Below are 18,812 nucleotides of genomic sequence, written 5' to 3'. Positions count from 1 at the left end.
TAAAAAGATATGAAGTTACATTATAAACGTGTCTCATGTTTATTATGGTATTTTATGTCACTTCATAACAAATTACCATGCTATGTGGAATTAAATGAATAACCATGAACCTAATTTTAAATTGCCCATAACATAATTTCATTCGCATATCATTTTGCTATATTTGTGTAACTTTAACTTCCTAGGTCCTACACTTTACACTATATGTTTCTCTAGAAAAAAAACTGGCAATGATAAAAGGTGCTGGATCTGATTATCATGAGTTTTAGAAGAATTTGTCATTTAATTCTTGCCAAAATGCCGTCATGGAGATTATGAGTGTGACTGGGACAATATGAAAAGTAATTGTTGTAAAAAAAAGAAATGTACTGACAGTTTGATCTGAACACACAACAGTTGATGTTTTTTTTTTATTTGACAAAAAATTAAATAAAAAATATGTAAGTAAGTGTAATACACGTGTGAATTTAAAGCTTACATTAAACTGTGATTATCTAGAAACAGTATATGGTGCTTATGACTCTTTCATTAAATGCATCAGTATCAGAGAGGACAATTACACAACAGTCATTGAATGAAACCCATGACATGACACAGACAAGCAGAAGCTGAATGTGTGGAACAGGCCTTTCAATTGTTGTTCATACACAATTTCGACTTAAAGAAAGGAAAGCATATTTTCCACTTTCTGTATTTGATAATTCACTCACTGAACAATATAAATATATTAATTTCGTATTCCTTAGAGCAACTATGTTCTCAGTTACTCAACAGCCTCTCTACAGTATGTTGGCCTCACGGGAGCCAGGCTGCAGTATCTGAAGGGTGACAATGAGTTTAACTGCTTTTCTAAACCAGGAGTAAAACAAGGCATAGATCACAGGGTTTAGACATGAGTTAAAATAGAACAGAATGAGCTCAAAGAATGCATTTGAAGAATTGGTCAAGAATTCACTTGCAAGACTGAACCTGTAATGTGAGAGCGCATGGCACTTGCCTGAGACACAGCCACAGCACATACTTTCATATACAAAACTATGATGACAGTAACTGGAACGATAAAGGTGAAAACAAGGTCTCTCTTCTCTAAAACCCTTGTGACAGGATGAAATGCATGCTGCATACACTTTAATTGTGGCATGACACAGCCCTCCATCCACCAAACACTACAAAAAGGAGAGAATAGAACCAACTGCACAGGACAAGGTATCTAGCTTCCTTTCGTCGAACAAGCATTAGAACCCAGACCATTGTGCCTTATAACGGGCAATGGTGGATCCCGCTCTCGCTGTCTGGATGTTCTGCTCAACCTATACAGACAGTCCAGACATCCTTAGCCTGTCCCCTTGCAGGAGCCAGGCCTTGAGAGGATGGCCCAGGCTCTCCTCCATCTTAAACAGGGCAGTGGAATGAACTCCGCCCTGCCTATTGATGTAGTCCACCACGGTGTGGTTGTCCGTCCTCACCAACACGTGCCACCCCCGCAAAACAAAGCACAAATTCTGCTTCCTTGCATTCAAGCTAAGGATGGCAAACCCTCTCTGCATATGTAGGAACCCCAGCAGTACCACTGGATGGGCAGCTGCCTTAAACCCCAGCACTTGCATGACAGTTAATGCCGTCACTGTTAGACCCTGCCACGGTTGCAAACTCAATAAGCTCAATTTCGACTTAAAGACAGGAAAGTACATTTTTCACTTTCTGTATTTGATATTTCACTCACTGAGCAACGTAAATATGTTAATTTCTTCTTCTATAGAGCAAGTCTGATCTCAGTTGATCCACAGCCTCTCTACAGTACGTTGGCCTCACGGGAGCCAGGCTGCAGTATCTGAAGAGTGAGAATCAGTTTAACTACTTTTCTAAACCAGGAGTAAAACAAGGCATAGATCACAGGGTTTAGGCATGAGTTAAAATACAACAGAAAGAGCAAATAGAGCTGATATGAAGATTTGGTAAAGTTTTCATCTATAAGAATGCCACAGTATAATGGACAGAAACACATTAGAAACACAATTACAAGAACACCAAGAGCCCTGGCTGCTTTCAGCTCAGATTTGTTTGTTTTTTGAGTCACTGAAAGCTGGAGTGTGACAGCTGTAATTTGAGAGCGCATGGCACGAGCCTGAGACACAGCCACAGCAAATACTTTCACATACAGAACTATGATGATAGTAACTGGAACAAGGAAGTTCAACACAAGGTCAACAAATCCTGCAATATAGCCTATGGCACTTAAACACTCTCCGTAGCAGGAATTAAACCTGCCTGGTTGAGTCAGGTCATCCTTTTTAAAGACACTGCTGCAGCAAATGGAACAGAGCCAACACAGACAAACAAATAGTTTCACTCTATTCACAGTAATTCTGGAGGTGTAATGCAGAGGGTCACAAATAGCAACATAACGGTCAACTGATATGAGCACCATGACACCTACTGATGCAGAGGTAATGATGTAGGACAAATACTTATACAGAGAACACATGAGGTCACCAAAAAACCAGCAGGATGATTTTCGAATGAGTTCTCCCGGCATCAGCAGGAGGCCCACGAGAAAGTCTGAGACAGCCAGAGAGAGGAGGAGGATGTTTGTGGGAGTGTGGAGCTGCCTGGAGGGAAAGAGAAAAGTATTATGAACCCAACAAGTCCTCATATCTAACTGACAAAACATCCCAAACAAGGATTCCCCACAAAAAGTTATGATTTTGAATGCTTCCTGATCTGCCACATCTGTAGTTACCACATGGTTAAGTGTGGACAATTGACCACAGTCTCACATTTGAGCTTTTTGTGCAAAAACAGAATACAAGTCTAATGTTCCAAGATGCAAAACTGTTCAGTACTAGCTCAAAGACAATTCTTCTTCTAATATACAGTAGCTGTTCACGTTTTCCTTATCTGCCATACCAATAATCCTTTTTCTGAGCAGGCAGTTTGACTTGTCACAGTACGAAAAGCACAGGTCAGACAATTAAAACTTTACAGTCAATGTTCAAAAAAATCAAGGAATGTTGTTGGGAGGAGACATCTAGTGTGACAAATTTCAACATCATTCATAACTAACTCAATTATTCTTGTAAATGTTAATATATATATAAAACTTGAAGTGTAGGTTGTGCTGAGAATTTAATCTTTGCCTGAAGTGTGAGACTGAGATGATGACAAGCAGGTTGAGAGCTACAGTGAGCAGAGAGATGGTGGACAGCAAAGTCTGAAGGATCACAGCTTCGGGCCAAGGAGAGGTGGGCTTATTGCAGGAGGTGTTCAGGAGTTGTGGAAAGCAGAGCTCTGCTCCATCCACAACCTCCATCTTCAGAGATCTGTAGATAGCTGCAGTTCTGGCAGCTTTCTGAACAAACCTGAGTCATATAACTGACTAACCTCTCTCACATTCTCGTAACTCCTCCCATCCTCTTTCTCTCACTCTCTGTTTGACTCTGATGCCCCTCCTCACTCAATCTGCACATCACACCATCATCTTCATCAATTTTCGTGCAACCCTAACTCTCCCCCTATTTTTCTCTCACTGTCTCTCTGTCTGGCAACCCAAGCACCAGACTTCGACTCATTGGAACAGGGGCTCATGGAGGACCATGCAAAGCTGGACCAGTACTGAAAAATCTGGCGCCTAAAACCAAGCCCAGCTAAAACAGTTTCCAGTGTATTCCACCTCAACAATGCAAAATCTGCTACAGAGCTAAATATCCAACTCAGCGAACTTATGTTGAAGCACGCCCCCAACCTAACTTACCAGGGAGTGACCCTTGACAGGACCCTGTCCTTCAAGGAACACCTGAAAGGAATGGCGTCTAAGGTGAAGTCTAGAAACAACCTGCTCTGTAAGCTCGCTGGCTCAAAAAGGGGGGCAGCAGCCCCCACACTGTGCACCTCAGCACTAGCCCTTGTGAAACGCGCAGCAGAATACTGTGCCCCTGTTTGGTCCAGGTCACCCCAGACACACCATGTGGACACCCAGTCAACAAAACCATGCAAATCATAACTGGGACTATTCGTTCAACACCACTCCCCTGGCTCCCTGTCTTATCCAAAATCCCCCCCCCCCACCCCCACCCCCCCATATATCTGGCAAGTAGCATTTACTCAAAGGATGCTTCAAAAGGTCAAAGATTTAGAAGAATACCCCACCAGCCGACTTCACCACCCAATCAACTTGGGAAAAGGAATGGGAGCCCAAGGATGTCGCAAACAAACATCTGGTGTTAGACCGCACCCAACAGGTCCATGACACCAACCTGCCAAGGATACAGTGGTCAACCCTCAATAGATTCAGGTCCGGACATGGCCCCTGCTTGGCCATCCGTCACAAATGGGGCAGCAGCCCAAGCCCATTGTGTGTTTGTGGAGGTGTGCAAACAATGGAAGACATCATTGAAGCTTGCCCGCTCCACAGTCTAAAAGGAGGATGGCAAACCCTCTCTGCATATGTAGGAACCCCAGCAGTACCACCGGATGGGCAGCAGCCTTAAACCCCAGTGCTTGCATGACAGTTAATGGCGTCACCATTACACCCTGCCACGGTTGCAAACTGCCTGCAGCAGAGCCATACGTCTGTGGTCGGACAGAGTGGCCTGCAGCCTGCGTGCATTTTGCACAACCCCCGGTTGAACCAGTTCCAGTAACGACTTGATGGTAATGCATGTTTAGGACACAGAGATCCAAAATGGTCTGAAAACTCCCATCCTTCTGGGAGTATATATTTACTTCCTTCACGCCTATGAACACTGAAGGAAGGCTATAGAACTGGAGAAAATAGCCCAGTCTTATTGTCCTGTCCATCTATTCCGTGAACGTGCAGCGGTGTCGCCACACCACGTAAAACTGTGTTAGGGGACAAGAAACTAGCTGCTGGGTGGAAGTTAAAAAGCAGAGATATCCTGTCTTTGCTCTCACCCCCATCAGACCTTCCATAAATGGGAGGCTGACCCATGGGAAACGGATATGGAAAGGGCAGAGCCGGAGAATGGGTTTGAATTCAAACCAAAACACTTGCTGAGGTTTAGTCAACAAAACCAGTTGGTTAGGTTTTGGAAAAAAAACATCATGGTTTGGTATTAAATTACTTACTTGGGGGTTTTTTTTGGCTAGTGATATTACTTATTGTCAAAAATCAATAAAAAGATATGAAGTTACATTATAAACGTGTCTCATGTTTATTATGGTATTTTATGTCACTTCATAACAAATTACCATGCTATGTGGAATTGAATGAATAACCATGAACCTAATTTTAAATTGCCCATAACATCATTTCATTCACATATCATTTTACAATATTTGTGTAACTTTAACTTCCTAGGTCCTACACTTTACACTATATGTTTCTCTAGAAAAAAAACTGGCAATGATAAAGGGTGCTGGATCTGATTATCATGAGTTTTAGAAGAATTTGTCATCTAATTATTGCCAAAATGCCGTCATGGAGCTTATGAGTGTGAATGGGACAATGTGAAAAGTAATTGTTGTAAAAAAAAGAAATGTACTGACAGTTTGATCTGAACACACAACAGTTGATGTTTATTTTTTATTTGACAAAAAATAAAAGAAAAAAGATGTAAGTAAGTGTAATACACGTGTGAATTTAAAGCTTACATTAAACTCTGTGATTATCTAGAAACAGTATATGGTGCTTATGACTCTTTCATTAAATACATCAACATCAGAGAGGACAATTACACAACAGTCATTGAATGAAACCCATGACATGACACAACCAAGCAGAAGCTGAATGTGTGGAACAGGCCTTTCAATTGTTGTTCATACACAATTTCGACTTAAAGAAAGAAAAGCATGTTTTCCACTTTCTGTATTTGATAATTCACTCACTGAACAATATAAATATATTAATTTCGTATTCCTTAGAGCAACTCTGTTCTCAGTTACTCAACAGCCTCTCTACAGTACTTTGGCCTCACGGGAGCCAATGCTGCAGTATCTGAAGGGTGACAATGAGTTTAACTGCTTTTTTCTAAACCAGGAATAAAACAAGGCATAGATCACAGGGTTTAGACATGAGTTAAAATAGAACAGAATGAGCTCAAAGAATGCATTTGAAGAATTGGTCAAGAATTCACTTGCAAGACTGAACCTGTAATGTGAGAGCGCATGGCACTTGCCTGAGACACAGCCACAGCACATACTTTCATATACAAAACTATGATGACAGTAACTGGAACAATAAAGGTGAAAACAAGATCTCTCTTCTCTAAAACCCTTGTGACGGGATGAAATGCATTCTGCATACACTTTAATTGTGGCATGACACAGCCCTCCATCCACCAAACACTACAAAAAGGAGAGAAAAGAACCAACTGCACAGGACAAGGGATCTACCTTCCTTTCGTCGGACCAGCATTAGAACCCAGACCATTGTGCCTTATAACAGGTAATGGTGGATCCCGCTCTCTTTGTCTGGACATTCTGCACAACCTGTACGGATAGTCCAGACCTCCTTAGCCTGTCCCCTCGCAGGAGCCCAGCCTGGAGAGGATGGCCCAGGCTCTCCGCCATCCTCAACAGGGCAGTGGACAGAACTCCGCCCTGCCTATTGATGTAGGCCACCACGGTGTGGTTGTCGGTCCTAAGCAACACGTGCCTCCCCCGTATAACGAAGCACAAATTCTGCTTCCCTGCATTCAAGCTAAGGATGGCAAACCCTCTCTGCATATGTAGGAACCCCAGCGATACCACTGGATGGGCAGCTGCCTTAAACCCCAGCACGTACATGACCCTGCCACAGTTGTAAACTCAATAAGCTCAATTTCGACTTGAAGTCAGGAAAGCAAGTTTTTCACTTTCTGTATTTGATATTTCACTCACTGAACAACATAAATATGTTAATTTCTTCTTCAATAGAGAAAGTCTGATCTCAGTCACTCCACAGCCTCTCTACAGTACGTTGGCCTCACGGGAGCCAGGCTGCAGTATCTGAAGAGTGAGAATCAGTTTAACTGCTTTTCTAAACCAGGAGTAAAACAGGGCATAGATCACAGGGTTTAGGCATGAGTTAAAATAGAACAGAAAGAGCAAAAACAGCTGATATGAAGATTGGACAAAGTTTTCATCTATAAGAAAGCCACAGTATAATGGGCAGAAACACATTAGAAACACAACAACAAGAATACCAAGAGCCCTGGCTGCTTTCAGCTCAGATTTGTTTGTTTTTTGAGTCACTGAAAGCCGGAGTGTGACAGCTGTAATTTGAGAGCGCATGGCACGAGCCTGAGACACAGCCACAGCAAATACTCTCAGATACAGAACAATGATGATAGTAACTGGAACAATAAAGTTTAACACAAGGTCAACAGTTCCTGCAATATGGTCAATGACAATCACACACTCTCCGTAGCAGGATTTATACCTGCCTGGTTGAGTCAGGTCATCCTTTACAAAGAGACTGCTGGAGGAAACAGCACAGAGCCAACACAGACAAAAACAGAGTTTGATTCTATTCACAGTGATTTTGGTGGTGTAATGCAGAGGGTCACAAATAGCAACATAACGGTCGACTGATATGAGCACCATGACACCTACTGATGCAGAGGTAATGATGAAGGACAAATAATTATACAGAGAACACATGAGGTCACCAAGAAACCAGCAGGATGTTTTTCGAATGAGTTCTCCCGGCATCACCAGGAGGCCCACGAGAAAGTCTGAGAAAGCCAGAGAGAGGAGGAGGATGTTGGTGGGAGTGTGGAGCTGACTGGAGGGAAAGAGAAAAGTATCATGAACCCAACAAGTTTTCATATCTGAATGACAAAACAACCCAAACAAGTATTCCCCAAAAATTGTTATGATTTTGAATGCTTCCTGATCTACCACATATGTAGTTACCACATGGCTAAGTGTAGACAATTGACCACAGTCTCACATTTGAGCTTTGTTGTGCAAAAACAGTCAGCAAGGCAGAATACAAGTCTAATGTTCCAATGTGCAACACTGTTCACTAGCTCAAAGACAATTCTTCTTCTAATATACAGTAGCTGTTCACGTTTTTCTTATCTGCCATACCAAAAATCCTTTTTCTGAGCAGGCAGTTTGACTTGTCACAGTAGGAAAAGCACAGGTCAGGCAATTAAAACTTTACAGTCATTGTTCAAAAAAATCAAGGAATGTTGTTGGGAGGAGACATCTAGTGTGACAAATTTCAACATCATTCATAACTAACTCAATTATTCTTGTAAATGTTAATATATATATAAAACTTAAAGTGTAGGTTCTGCTGAGAATTTAATCTTTGCCTGAAGTGTGAGACTGAGATGATGACAAGCAGGTTGAGAGCTACAGTGAGCAGAGAGATGGTGGACAGCAAAGTCTGAAGGATCACAGCTATGGGCCAAGGAGAGGTGGGCTTCTTGCAGGAGGTGTTCAGGAGTTGTGGAAAGCAGAGCTCTGCTGCGTTCACAACCTCCATCTTCGGAGATCTGTAGATAGCTGCAGCTCTGGCAGCTTTCTGAACCAACCTGAGTCATATAACTGATTAACCTCTCTCACATTCTCTTAAGTCCTCCCATCCTCTTTCTCTCAGACTCTGTTTGACTCTGATGCCCCTCCTCACTAAATCTGCACATCACATCATCATCTTCATCACTTTTCGTGCAACCCTAACTCTCCCCCTATTTCTCTCTCACCGTCTCTCAGTCTGGCAACCCAAGCACCAGACTCTGACTCATTGGAACAGGTGCTCACGGAGGATCTTGCAAAGCTGGACCAGTACTGCAAAACCTGGCGTCTAAAGCAAAGCCCAGCTAAAACAGTCTCCAGTGTATTTCACCTCAACAATGCAAAATCTGCTGCAGAGCTAAATATATCCAACTCAGCGGTCTTAAGTTGAAGCACGCCCCCAACCTAACTTACCAGGGAGTGACCCTTGACAGGACCCTATCCTTCAAAGAACACCTGAAAGGAACACCTGAAAGGAACACCTGAAAGGAACACCTGAAAGGAACAGTGGCTAAGATGAATTCTAGAAACAACCTGCTCTGTAAGCTAGCTGGTTCAAAATGGAGGGCAGCAGCCCCCTCATTGTGCACCTCAGCACTGGCCCTTGTGTACTGCGCAGCATAATACTGTGCTCCTGTTTGGTCCAGGTCACCCCATACACACCATGTGGACGTCCAGCTCAACACAACCATGCAAATCATAACCGGGACTATTCGTTCAACACCACTCCCCTGGTTCCCTGTCTTATCCAAAATCCCCCCCCCTCCCCACACACACATATCCGGCAAGTAGCATTTACTCAAAGGATAGTTCAAAAGGTCAAAGACTCTCCCCATCTACCAGTTCATGCAGACATCTTCAACCCATCCACTGCCCGTCTACCTTCTAGACGACCGATTTGGAAGAATACCCCACCAGTCGACTTCACCACCCAATCAACTTGGGAAAAGGAATGGGAGCCCAAGGATGTCCCAAACAAACATCTGGTGTTAGACCCCACCCAACAGGTCCCTGGCACCAACCTGCCAAGGATACAGTGGTCAACCCTCAATAGATTCAGGTCCGGACATGGCCCCTGCTTGGCCAGCCTTCAAAAATGGGGAAGCAGCCCAAGCCCATTGTGTGTTTGTGGATATGTGCAAACAATGGAACATATCATTGAAGCTTGCCCACTCCACAGTCTAAAAGGAGGATGGCAAACCCTCTCTGCATATGTAGGAACCCCAGCAGTACCACCGGATGGGCAGCAGCCTTAAACCCCAGCACTTGCATGACAGTTAATGGCGTCACCATTACACCCCGCCACGGTTGCAAACTGCCTGCAGCAGAGCCATACGTCTGTGGTCGGACAGAGTGGCCTGCAGCCTGCGTGCATTTTGCACAACCCCCAGTTGAACCAGTTCCAGTAACGACTTGAGGGTAATGCACGTTTAGGACACAGAGATCCAAAACGGGTCTGAAAACTCCCATCCTTCTGGGAGTATATATGTACTTCCTTCACGCCTATGAACACTGGAGGAAGGCTATAGAACTGGAGAAATAGCCCAGTCTTATTGTCCTGTCCATCTATTCCGTGAACGTGCAGCGGTGTCGCCACACCACGTAAAACTGTGTTAGGGGACAAGAAACTAGCTGCTGGGTGGAAGTTAAAAAGCAGAGATATCCTGTCTTTGCTCTCACCCCCATCAGACCTTCCATAAATGGGAGGCTGACCCATGGGAAACGGATATGGAAAGGGCAGAGCCGGAGAATGGGTTTGAATTCAAACCAAAACACTTGCTGAGGTTTAGTCAACAAAACCAGTTGGTTAGGTTTTGGAAAAAAAACATCATGGTTTGGTATTAAATTACTTACTTGGGTTTTTTTTTGGCTAGTGATATTACTTATTGTCAAAAATCAATAAAAAGATATGAAGTTACATTATAAACGTGTCTCATGTTTATTATGGTATTTTATGTCACTTCATAACAAATTACCATGCTATGTGGAATTGAATGAATAACCATGAACCTAATTTTAAATTGCCCATAACATCATTTCATTCACATATCATTTTACAATATTTGTGTAACTTTAACTTCCTAGGTCCTACACTTTACACTATATGTTTCTCTAGAAAAAAAAACTGGCAATGATAAAGGGTGCTGGATCTGATTATCATGAGTTTTAGAAGAATTTGTCATCTAATTATTGCCAAAATGCCGTCATGGAGCTTATGAGTGTGAATGGGACAATGTGAAAAGTAATTGTTGTAAAAAAAAGAAATGTACTGACAGTTTGATCTGAACACACAACAGTTGATGTTTTTTTTTTATTTGACAAAAAATAAAAGAAAAAAAATGTAAGTAAGTGTAATACACGTGTGAATTTAAAGCTTACATTAAACTCTGTGATTATCTAGAAACAGTATATGGTGCTTATGACTCTTTCATTAAATGCATCAGAGAGGACAATTACACAACAGTCATTGAATGAAACCCATGACATGACACAACCAAGCAAAAGCTGAATGTGTGGAACAGGCCTTTCAATTGTTGTTCATACACAATTTCGACTTAAAGAAAGAAAAGCATGTTTTCCACTTTCTGTATTTGATAATTCACTCACTGAACAATATAAATATATTAATTTCGTATTCCTTAGAGCAACTCTGTTCTCAGTTACTCAACAGCCTCTCTACAGTATGTTGGCCTCACGGGAGAGAGGATGCAGTATCTGAAGAGTGACAATGAGTTTAACTGCTTTTTTCTAAACCAGGAGTAAAACAAGGCATAGATCACAGGGTTTAGACATGAGTTAAAATAGAACAGAATGAGCTCAAAGAATGCATTTGGAGAATTGGTCAAGAATTCACTTGCAAGACTGAACCTGTAATGTGAGAGCGCATGGCACTTGCCTGAGACACAGCCACAGCACATACTTTCATATACAAAACTATGATGACAGTAACCGGAACGATAAAGGTGAAAACAAGGTCTCTCTTCTCTAAAACCCTTGTGACAGGATGAAATGCATGCTGCATACACTTTAATTGTGGCATGACACAGCCCTCCATCCACCAAACACTACAAAAAGGAGAGAATAGAACCAACTGCACAGGACAAGGTATCTAGCTTCCTTTCGTCGAACAAGCATTAGAACCCAGACCATTGTGCCTTATAACGGGCAATGGTGGATCCCGCTCTCGCTGTCTGGATGTTCTGCTCAACCTATACAGACAGTCCAGACATCCTTAGCCTGTCCCCTTGCAGGAGCCAGGCCTTGAGAGGATGGCCCAGGCTCTCCTCCATCTTAAACAGGGCAGTGGAATGAACTCCGCCCTGCCTATTGATGTAGTCCACCACGGTGTGGTTGTCCGTCCTCACCAACACGTGCCACCCCCGCAAAACAAAGCACAAATTCTGCTTCCTTGCATTCAAGCTAAGGATGGCAAACCCTCTCTGCATATGTAGGAACCCCAGCAGTACCACTGGATGGGCAGCTGCCTTAAACCCCAGCACTTGCATGACAGTTAATGCCGTCACTGTTAGACCCTGCCACGGTTGCAAACTCAATAAGCTCAATTTCGACTTAAAGACAGGAAAGTACATTTTTCACTTTCTGTATTTGATATTTCACTCACTGAGCAACGTAAATATGTTAATTTCTTCTTCTATAGAGCAAGTCTGATCTCAGTTGATCCACAGCCTCTCTACAGTACGTTGGCCTCACGGGAGCCAGTCTGCAGTATCTGAAGAGTGAGAATCAGTTTAACTACTTTTCTAAACCAGGAGTAAAACAAGGCATAGATCACAGGGTTTAGGCATGAGTTAAAATACAACAGAAAGAGCAAATAGAGCTCATATGAAGATTTGGAAAGGTTTTCATCTATAAGAATGCCACAGTATAATGGACAGAAACATATTAGAAACACAACTACAAGAACACCAAGAGCCCTGGCTGCTTTCAGCTCAGATTTGTTTGTTTTTTGAGTCACTGAAAGCCGGAGTGTGACAGCTGTAATTTGAGAGCGCATGGCACGAGCCTGAGACACAGCCACAGCAAATACTCTCACATACAGAATTATGATGACAGTAACTGGAACAAGGAAGTTTAACACAAGGTCAACAAATCCTGCAATATAGCCAATAGCACTTAAACACTCTCCAGAGCAGGAATTAAACCTGCCTGGTTGAGTCAGGTCATCCTTTGAAAAGACACTGCTGCAGCAAATGGAACAGAGCCAACACAGACAAACAAATAGTTTCACTCTATTCACAGTAATTCTGGAGGTGTAATGCAGAGGGTCACAAATAGCAACAAAACGGTCAACTGATATGAGCACCATGACACCTACTGATGCAGAGGTAATGATGTAGGCCAAATACTTATACAGAGAACACATGATGTCTCCAAAAAACCAGCAGGATGTTTTTCGAATGAATTCTCCCGGCATCAGCAGGAGGCCCACGAGAAAGTCTGAGACAGCCAGAGAGAGGAGGAGGATGTTGGTGGGAGTGTGGAGCTGCCTGGAGGGAAAGAGAAAAGTATCATGAACCCAAGTGTGGACAATTGAACAAAGTCTCACATTTGAGCTTTGTTGTGCAAAAACAGTCAGCAAGGCAGAATACAAGTCTAATGTTCCAATGTGCAACACTGTTCACTAGCTCAAAGACATTCTTCTTCTAATATACAGTAGCTGTTCACGTTTTCCTTATCTGCCATACCAATAATCCTTTTTCTGAGCAGGCAGTTCGACTTGTCACAGTACGAAAAGCACAGGTCAGGCAATTAAAACTTTACAGTCATTGTTCAAAAAAATCAAGGAATGTTGTTGGGAGGAGACATCTAGTGTGACAAATTTCAACATCATTCATAACTAACTCAATTATTCTTGTAAATGTTAATATATATATATATAACTTAAAGTGTAGGTTGTGCTGAGAATTTAATCTTTGCCTGAAGTGTGAGACTGAGATGATGACAAGCAGGTTGAGAGCTACAGTGAGCAGAGAGATGGTGGATAGCAAAGTCTGAAGGAGCACAGCTTCGGGCCAAGGAGAGGTGGGCTTCTTGCAGGAGGTGTTCAGGAGTTGTGGAAAGCAGAGCTCTGCTCCGTCCACAACCTCCATCTTCAGAGATCTGGTGATAGCTGCAGTTCTGGCAGCTTTCTGAACCAACCTGAGTCATATAACTGATTAACCTCTCTCACATTCTCTTAAGTCCTCCCATCCTCTTTCTCTCAGACTCTGTTTGACTCTGATGCCCCTCCTCACTAAATCTGCACATCACATCATCATCTTCATCACTTTTCGTGCAACCCTAACTCTCCCCCTATTTCTCTCTCACCATCCCTCTGTCTGGCAACCCAAGCACCAGACTTCAACTCATTGGAACAGGTGCTCACGGAGGACCATGCAAAGCTGGACCAGTACTGCAAAACCTGGCGCCTAAAGCAAAGCCTAGATAAATCAGTCTCCAGTGTATTCCACCTCAACAATGCAAAAGCTGCTACAGAGGTAAATATCCAACTCAGCGGTCTTAAGTTGAAGCACGCCCCCAACCTAACTTACCAGGGAGTGACCCTTGACAGGACCCTATCCTTCAAAGAACACCTGAAAGGAACACCTGAAAGGAACACCTGAAAGGAACACCTGAAAGGAACACCTGAAAGGAACGGCGGCTAAGATGAATTCTAGAAACAACCTGCTCTGTAAGCTCGCTGGCTCAAAATGGGGGCAGCAGCCCCCACACTGTGCACCTCGGCACTGGCCCTTGTGTACTGCGCAGCAGAATACTGTGCCCCTGTTTGGTCCAGGTCACCCCATACACACCATGTGGACACCCAGCTCAACAAAACCATGTGAATCATAACTGGGACTATTCGTTCAACACCACTCCCCTGGCTCGCTGTCTTATCCAAAATAACCCTCCCACATATCCGGCGAGTAGCATTTGCTCAAAGGATGCTTCAAAAGGTCAAAGACTCTCCCAATCTACCATTTCATGCAGACATCTTCAACCCACCCACTGCCTGTCTACCTTCTAGCTGACCGATTTGGAAGTATACCCCACCAGCCGACCTCACCACCCAATCAACGTGGGAAAAGGAATGGGAGCCCAAGGATATCCATTACAAACATCTGGTGTTAGACCCCAACCAACAGGTCCCTGGCGCTAACCTGCCAAGGATACAGTGGTCAACCCTCAATAGATTCAGGTCCGGACATGGCCCCTGCTTGGCCAGCCTTCACAAATGGGGCAGCAGCCCAAGCCCATTTTGTGTTTGTGGAGTTGTGCAAACAATGGAACATATCATTGAAGCTTGCCCGCTCCACAGTCTAAAAGGAGGATGGTAAACCCTCTCTGCATATGTAGGAACCCCAGCAGTACCACCGGATGGGCAGCAGCCTTCAACCCCAGCGCTTGCATGACAGTTAATGGCGTTACCATTACACCCCGCCACGGTTGCAAACTGCCTGCAGCAGAGCCATACGTCTGTGGTCGGACAGAGTGGCCTGCAGCCTGTGTGCATTTTGCACAACCCCCGGTTGAACCAGTTCCAGTAACGACTTGATGGTAATGCACGTTTAGGACACAGATATCCAAAATGGGTCTGAAAACTCCCATCCTTCTGGGAGTATATATTTACTTCCTTCACGCCTATGAACACTGAAGGAAGGCTATAGAACTGGAGAAAATAGCCCAGTCTTATTGTCCTGTCCATCTATTCCATGAATGCGCAGCGGCGTCGCCACACCACGTAAAACTGTGTTAGGGGACAAGAAACTAGCTGCTGGGTGGAAGTTAAAAAGCAGAGATATCCTGTCTTTGCTCTCACCCCCATCAGACCTTCCATAAATGGGAGGCTGACCCATGGGAAACGGATATGGAAAGGGCAGAGCCGGAGAATGGGTTTGAATTCAAACCAAAACACTTGCTGAGGTTTAGTCAACAAAATCAGTTGGTTAGGTTTTGGAAAAGAAACATCATGGTTTGGTATTAAATTACTTACTTGGGGGTTTTTTTGGCTAGTGATATTACTTATTTTCAAAAATCAATAAAAAGATATGAAGTTACATTATGAATGTGTCTCATGTTTATTATGGTATTTTATGTCACTTCATAACAAATTACCATGCTATGTGGAATTGAATGAATAACCATGAACCTAATTTTAAATTGCCCATAACATAATTTCATTCACATATCATTTTACTATATTTGTGTAACTTTAACTTCCTATGTCCTACACTTTACACTATATGTTTCTCTAGAAAAAAAACTGGCAATGATAAAGGGTGCTGGATCTGATTATCATGAGTTTTTGAAGAATTTGTCATCTAATTATTGCCAAAATGCCGTCATGGAGCTTATGAGTGTGACTGGGACAATATGAAAAGTAATTGTTGTAAAAAAAAAGAAATGTACTGACAGTTTGATCTGAACACACAACAGTTGATGTTTTTTTTTTATTTGACAAAAACTAAAAGAAAAAATATGTAAGTAAGTGTAATACACGTGTGAATTTAAAGCTTACATTAAACTCTGTGATTATCTAGAAACAGTATATGGTGCTTATGACTCTTTCATAAAATGCATCAGAGAGGACAAATACACAACAGTCATTGAATGAAACCCATGACATGACACAGACAAGCAGAAGCTGAATGTGTGGAACAGGCCTTTCAATTGTTGTTCATACACAATTTCGACTTAAAGAAAGGAAAGCATGTTTTCCATGTTTTCAGCTCAGACTTATTTGCTGTTTGAGCCACTGAAAGCTGGAGTGTGATAGCTGTAATGTGAGAGCGCATGGCACTTGCCTGAGACACAGCCACAGCGAATACTCTCATATACAAAACTATGATGACAGTAACTGGAACGATAAAGGTGAAAACATGGTCTCTCTTCTCTAAAACCCTTGTGACAGGATGAAATGCATGCTGCATACACTTTAATTGTGGCATGACATACTGTAGCCCTCCATCCACCAAACACTACAAAAAGGAGAGAAAAGAACCAACTGCACAGGACAAGGGATCTAGCTTCCTTTCGTCGGACAAGCATTAGAACCCCGACCATTGTGCCTTATAACAGGCAATGGTGGATCCCGCTCTCGCCGTCTGGATGTTCTGCACAACCCGTACAGACAGTCCAGACCTCCTTAGCCTGTCCCTTCCCAGGAGCCCAGCCTGGAGAGGATGGCCCAGGCTCTCCGCCATCCTCAACAAGGCAGTGAACTGAACTCCGCCCTGCCTTTTGATGTAGGCCACCATGGTGTGGTTGTCGGTCCTAACCAACACGTGCCTCCCCCGTATTACCAAGCACAAATTTTGCTTCCTTGTATTCAAGCTAAGGATGGCAAACCCTCTCTGCATGTGTAGGAACCTCAGCGATACCACTGGATGGGCAGCTGCCTTAAACCCCAGCACGTACATGACCCTGCCACAGTTGCAAACTCAATAAGCTCAATTTCGACTTAAAGACAGGAAAGCAAGTTTTTCACTTTCTGTATTTGATATTTCACACAGTGAACAACATAAATATGTTAATTTCTTCTTCCATAGAGCAAGTCTGATCTCAGTTACTCCACAGCCTCTCTACAGTACGTTGGCCTCACGGGAGCCAGTCTGCAGTATCTGAAGAGTGAGAATCAGTTTAACTGCTTTTCTAAACCAGGAGTAAAACAAGGCATAGATCACAGGGTTTAGGCATGAGTTAAAATAGAACAGAAAGAGCAAAAACAGCTCATATGAAGATTGGGCAAAGTTTTCATCTATAAGTAAGCCACAGTATAATGGGCAGAAACACATTAGAAACACAACAACAAGAATACCAAGAGTCCTGGCTGCTTTCAGCTCAGATTTGTTTGTTTTTTGAGTCACTGAAAGCCGGAGTGTGACAGCTGTAATGTGAGAGCGCATGGCACGAGCCTGAGACACAGCCACAGCAAATACTCTCAGATACAGAACTATGATGACAGTAACTGGAACAATAAAGTTTAACACAAGGTCAACAGTTCCTGCAATATGGTCAATGACAATCACACACTCTCCGTAGCAGGATTTATACCTGCCTGGTTGAGTCAGGTCATCCTTTACAAAGAGACTGCTGGAGGAAACAGCACAGAGCCAACACAGACAAACACAGAGTTTGATTCTATTCACAGTGATTCTGGTGGTGTAACGCAGAGGGTCACAAATAGCAACGTAACGGTCAATTGATATCAGCACCATGACACCTACTGATGCAGAGGTAATCATGTAGGACAAATACTTATACAGAGAACACATGAAGTCACCAAAAAACCAGCAGGATGTTTTACTGAGGAGTTCTATCGGCATCAGCAGGAGGCCCACAAGAAAGTCTGAGACAGCCAGAGAGAGGAGGAGGATGTTGGTGGGAGTGTGGAGCTGCCTGGATGGAAAGAGAAAAGTATTATGAACCCAACAAGTCCTCATATCTAACTGACAAAACAACCCAAACAAGTATTCCCCAAAAACAGTTGTGATTTTGAATGCTTCCTGATCTGCCACATCTGTAGTTACCACATTGTGTGGACCACAGTCTCATATTTGAGCTTTGTTATGAAAAAACAGTCAGCAAGGCAGAATACAAGTCTAATGTTCCAAGGTGCAACACTGTTCAGTACTAGCTCAAAGACAATTCTTCTTCTAATCTACAGTAGCTGTTCACGTTTTCCTTATCTGCCATACCAATAGGCCTTTTTTCTGAGCAAGCAGCTTCACTTATCATAGCAAGAAAAGCACAGGTCAGGCAATTAAAACTTTAAAGTCATTGTTCAAAAATTTCAAATAATTTTGTCCGGAGGAGTCATCTAGTGTGCCAAAGTTCAACATCATTCATAACTAACTCAATTATTCTTGTAAATGTTAATATATATATAAAACTTGAAGTGTAGGTTCTGCTGAAAATTTAATCTTTGCCTGAAGTGTGAGACTGAGATGATGACAAGCAGGTTGAGAGCTACAGTGAGCAGAGAGATGGTGGACAGCAAAGTCTGAAGGATCACAGCTTCGGGCCAAGGAGAGGTGGGCTTCTTGCAGGAGGTGTTCAGGAGTTGTGGAAAGCAGAGCTCTGCTGTGTCCACAACCTCCATCTTCAGAGATCTGCAGATAGCTGCAGTTCTGGCAGCTTTCTGAACCAACCTGAGTCATATAACTGATTAACCTCTCTCACATTCTCTTAAGTCCTCCCATCCTCTTTCTCTCAGTCTCTGTTTGACTCTGATGCCCCTCCTCACTAAATCTGCACATCACAACATCATCTTCATCACTTTTCGTGCAAACCTAACTCTCTCCCTATTTCTCTCTCACCGTCTCTCTGTCTGGCAATCCAAGCACCAG

The 18,812-nt window shown here is 43.1% G+C and overlaps 5 protein-coding genes across 5 annotated transcripts in view; all 5 read right to left on the bottom strand.

Annotated features, from left to right (window-relative positions):
- The window catches only part of LOC119499822 (trace amine-associated receptor 13c-like), a 978,627-nt gene that overhangs the window by 23,690 nt on the left and 936,125 nt on the right, over positions 1-18,812 (bottom strand). The gene's annotated exons all lie outside the window — the stretch shown is intronic.
- On the bottom strand, positions 1,793-3,310 carry LOC119499830 (trace amine-associated receptor 13c-like). Its single transcript, XM_037789039.1, has 2 exons — positions 3,138-3,310; positions 1,793-2,609 (listed from the first exon to the last, which is right to left on the bottom strand). Exons 1-2 carry the CDS (start codon positions 3,308-3,310, stop codon positions 1,793-1,795), a joined length of 990 nt encoding a protein of 329 aa, XP_037644967.1.
- LOC119499827 (trace amine-associated receptor 13c-like) lies at positions 6,907-8,482 on the bottom strand. The gene is made up of 2 exons (XM_037789037.1): positions 8,262-8,482; positions 6,907-7,723 (listed from the first exon to the last, which is right to left on the bottom strand). The coding sequence occupies exons 1-2, from the start codon at positions 8,432-8,434 to the stop codon at positions 6,907-6,909; spliced, it is 990 nt and encodes a 329-aa protein (XP_037644965.1). The 5' UTR covers positions 8,435-8,482.
- LOC119499831 (trace amine-associated receptor 13c-like) lies at positions 12,155-13,574 on the bottom strand. Its single transcript, XM_037789040.1, has 2 exons — positions 13,402-13,574; positions 12,155-12,971 (listed from the first exon to the last, which is right to left on the bottom strand). The coding sequence occupies exons 1-2, from the start codon at positions 13,572-13,574 to the stop codon at positions 12,155-12,157; spliced, it is 990 nt and encodes a 329-aa protein (XP_037644968.1).
- LOC119499832 (trace amine-associated receptor 13c-like) lies at positions 16,869-18,703 on the bottom strand. Its single transcript, XM_037789041.1, has 2 exons — positions 18,393-18,703; positions 16,869-17,862 (listed from the first exon to the last, which is right to left on the bottom strand). Exons 1-2 carry the CDS (start codon positions 18,563-18,565, stop codon positions 17,046-17,048), a joined length of 990 nt encoding a protein of 329 aa, XP_037644969.1. The 5' UTR covers positions 18,566-18,703; the 3' UTR covers positions 16,869-17,045.

Source organism: Sebastes umbrosus, chromosome 13 (assembly GCF_015220745.1).
Source record: "Sebastes umbrosus isolate fSebUmb1 chromosome 13, fSebUmb1.pri, whole genome shotgun sequence".
In the NCBI taxonomy this organism is placed as follows: Eukaryota; Metazoa; Chordata; class Actinopteri; order Perciformes; family Sebastidae; genus Sebastes; species Sebastes umbrosus.
The sequence above is the reverse complement of the archived record's forward strand: the minus strand, read 5'-3'. Positions and strand labels throughout refer to the sequence as shown.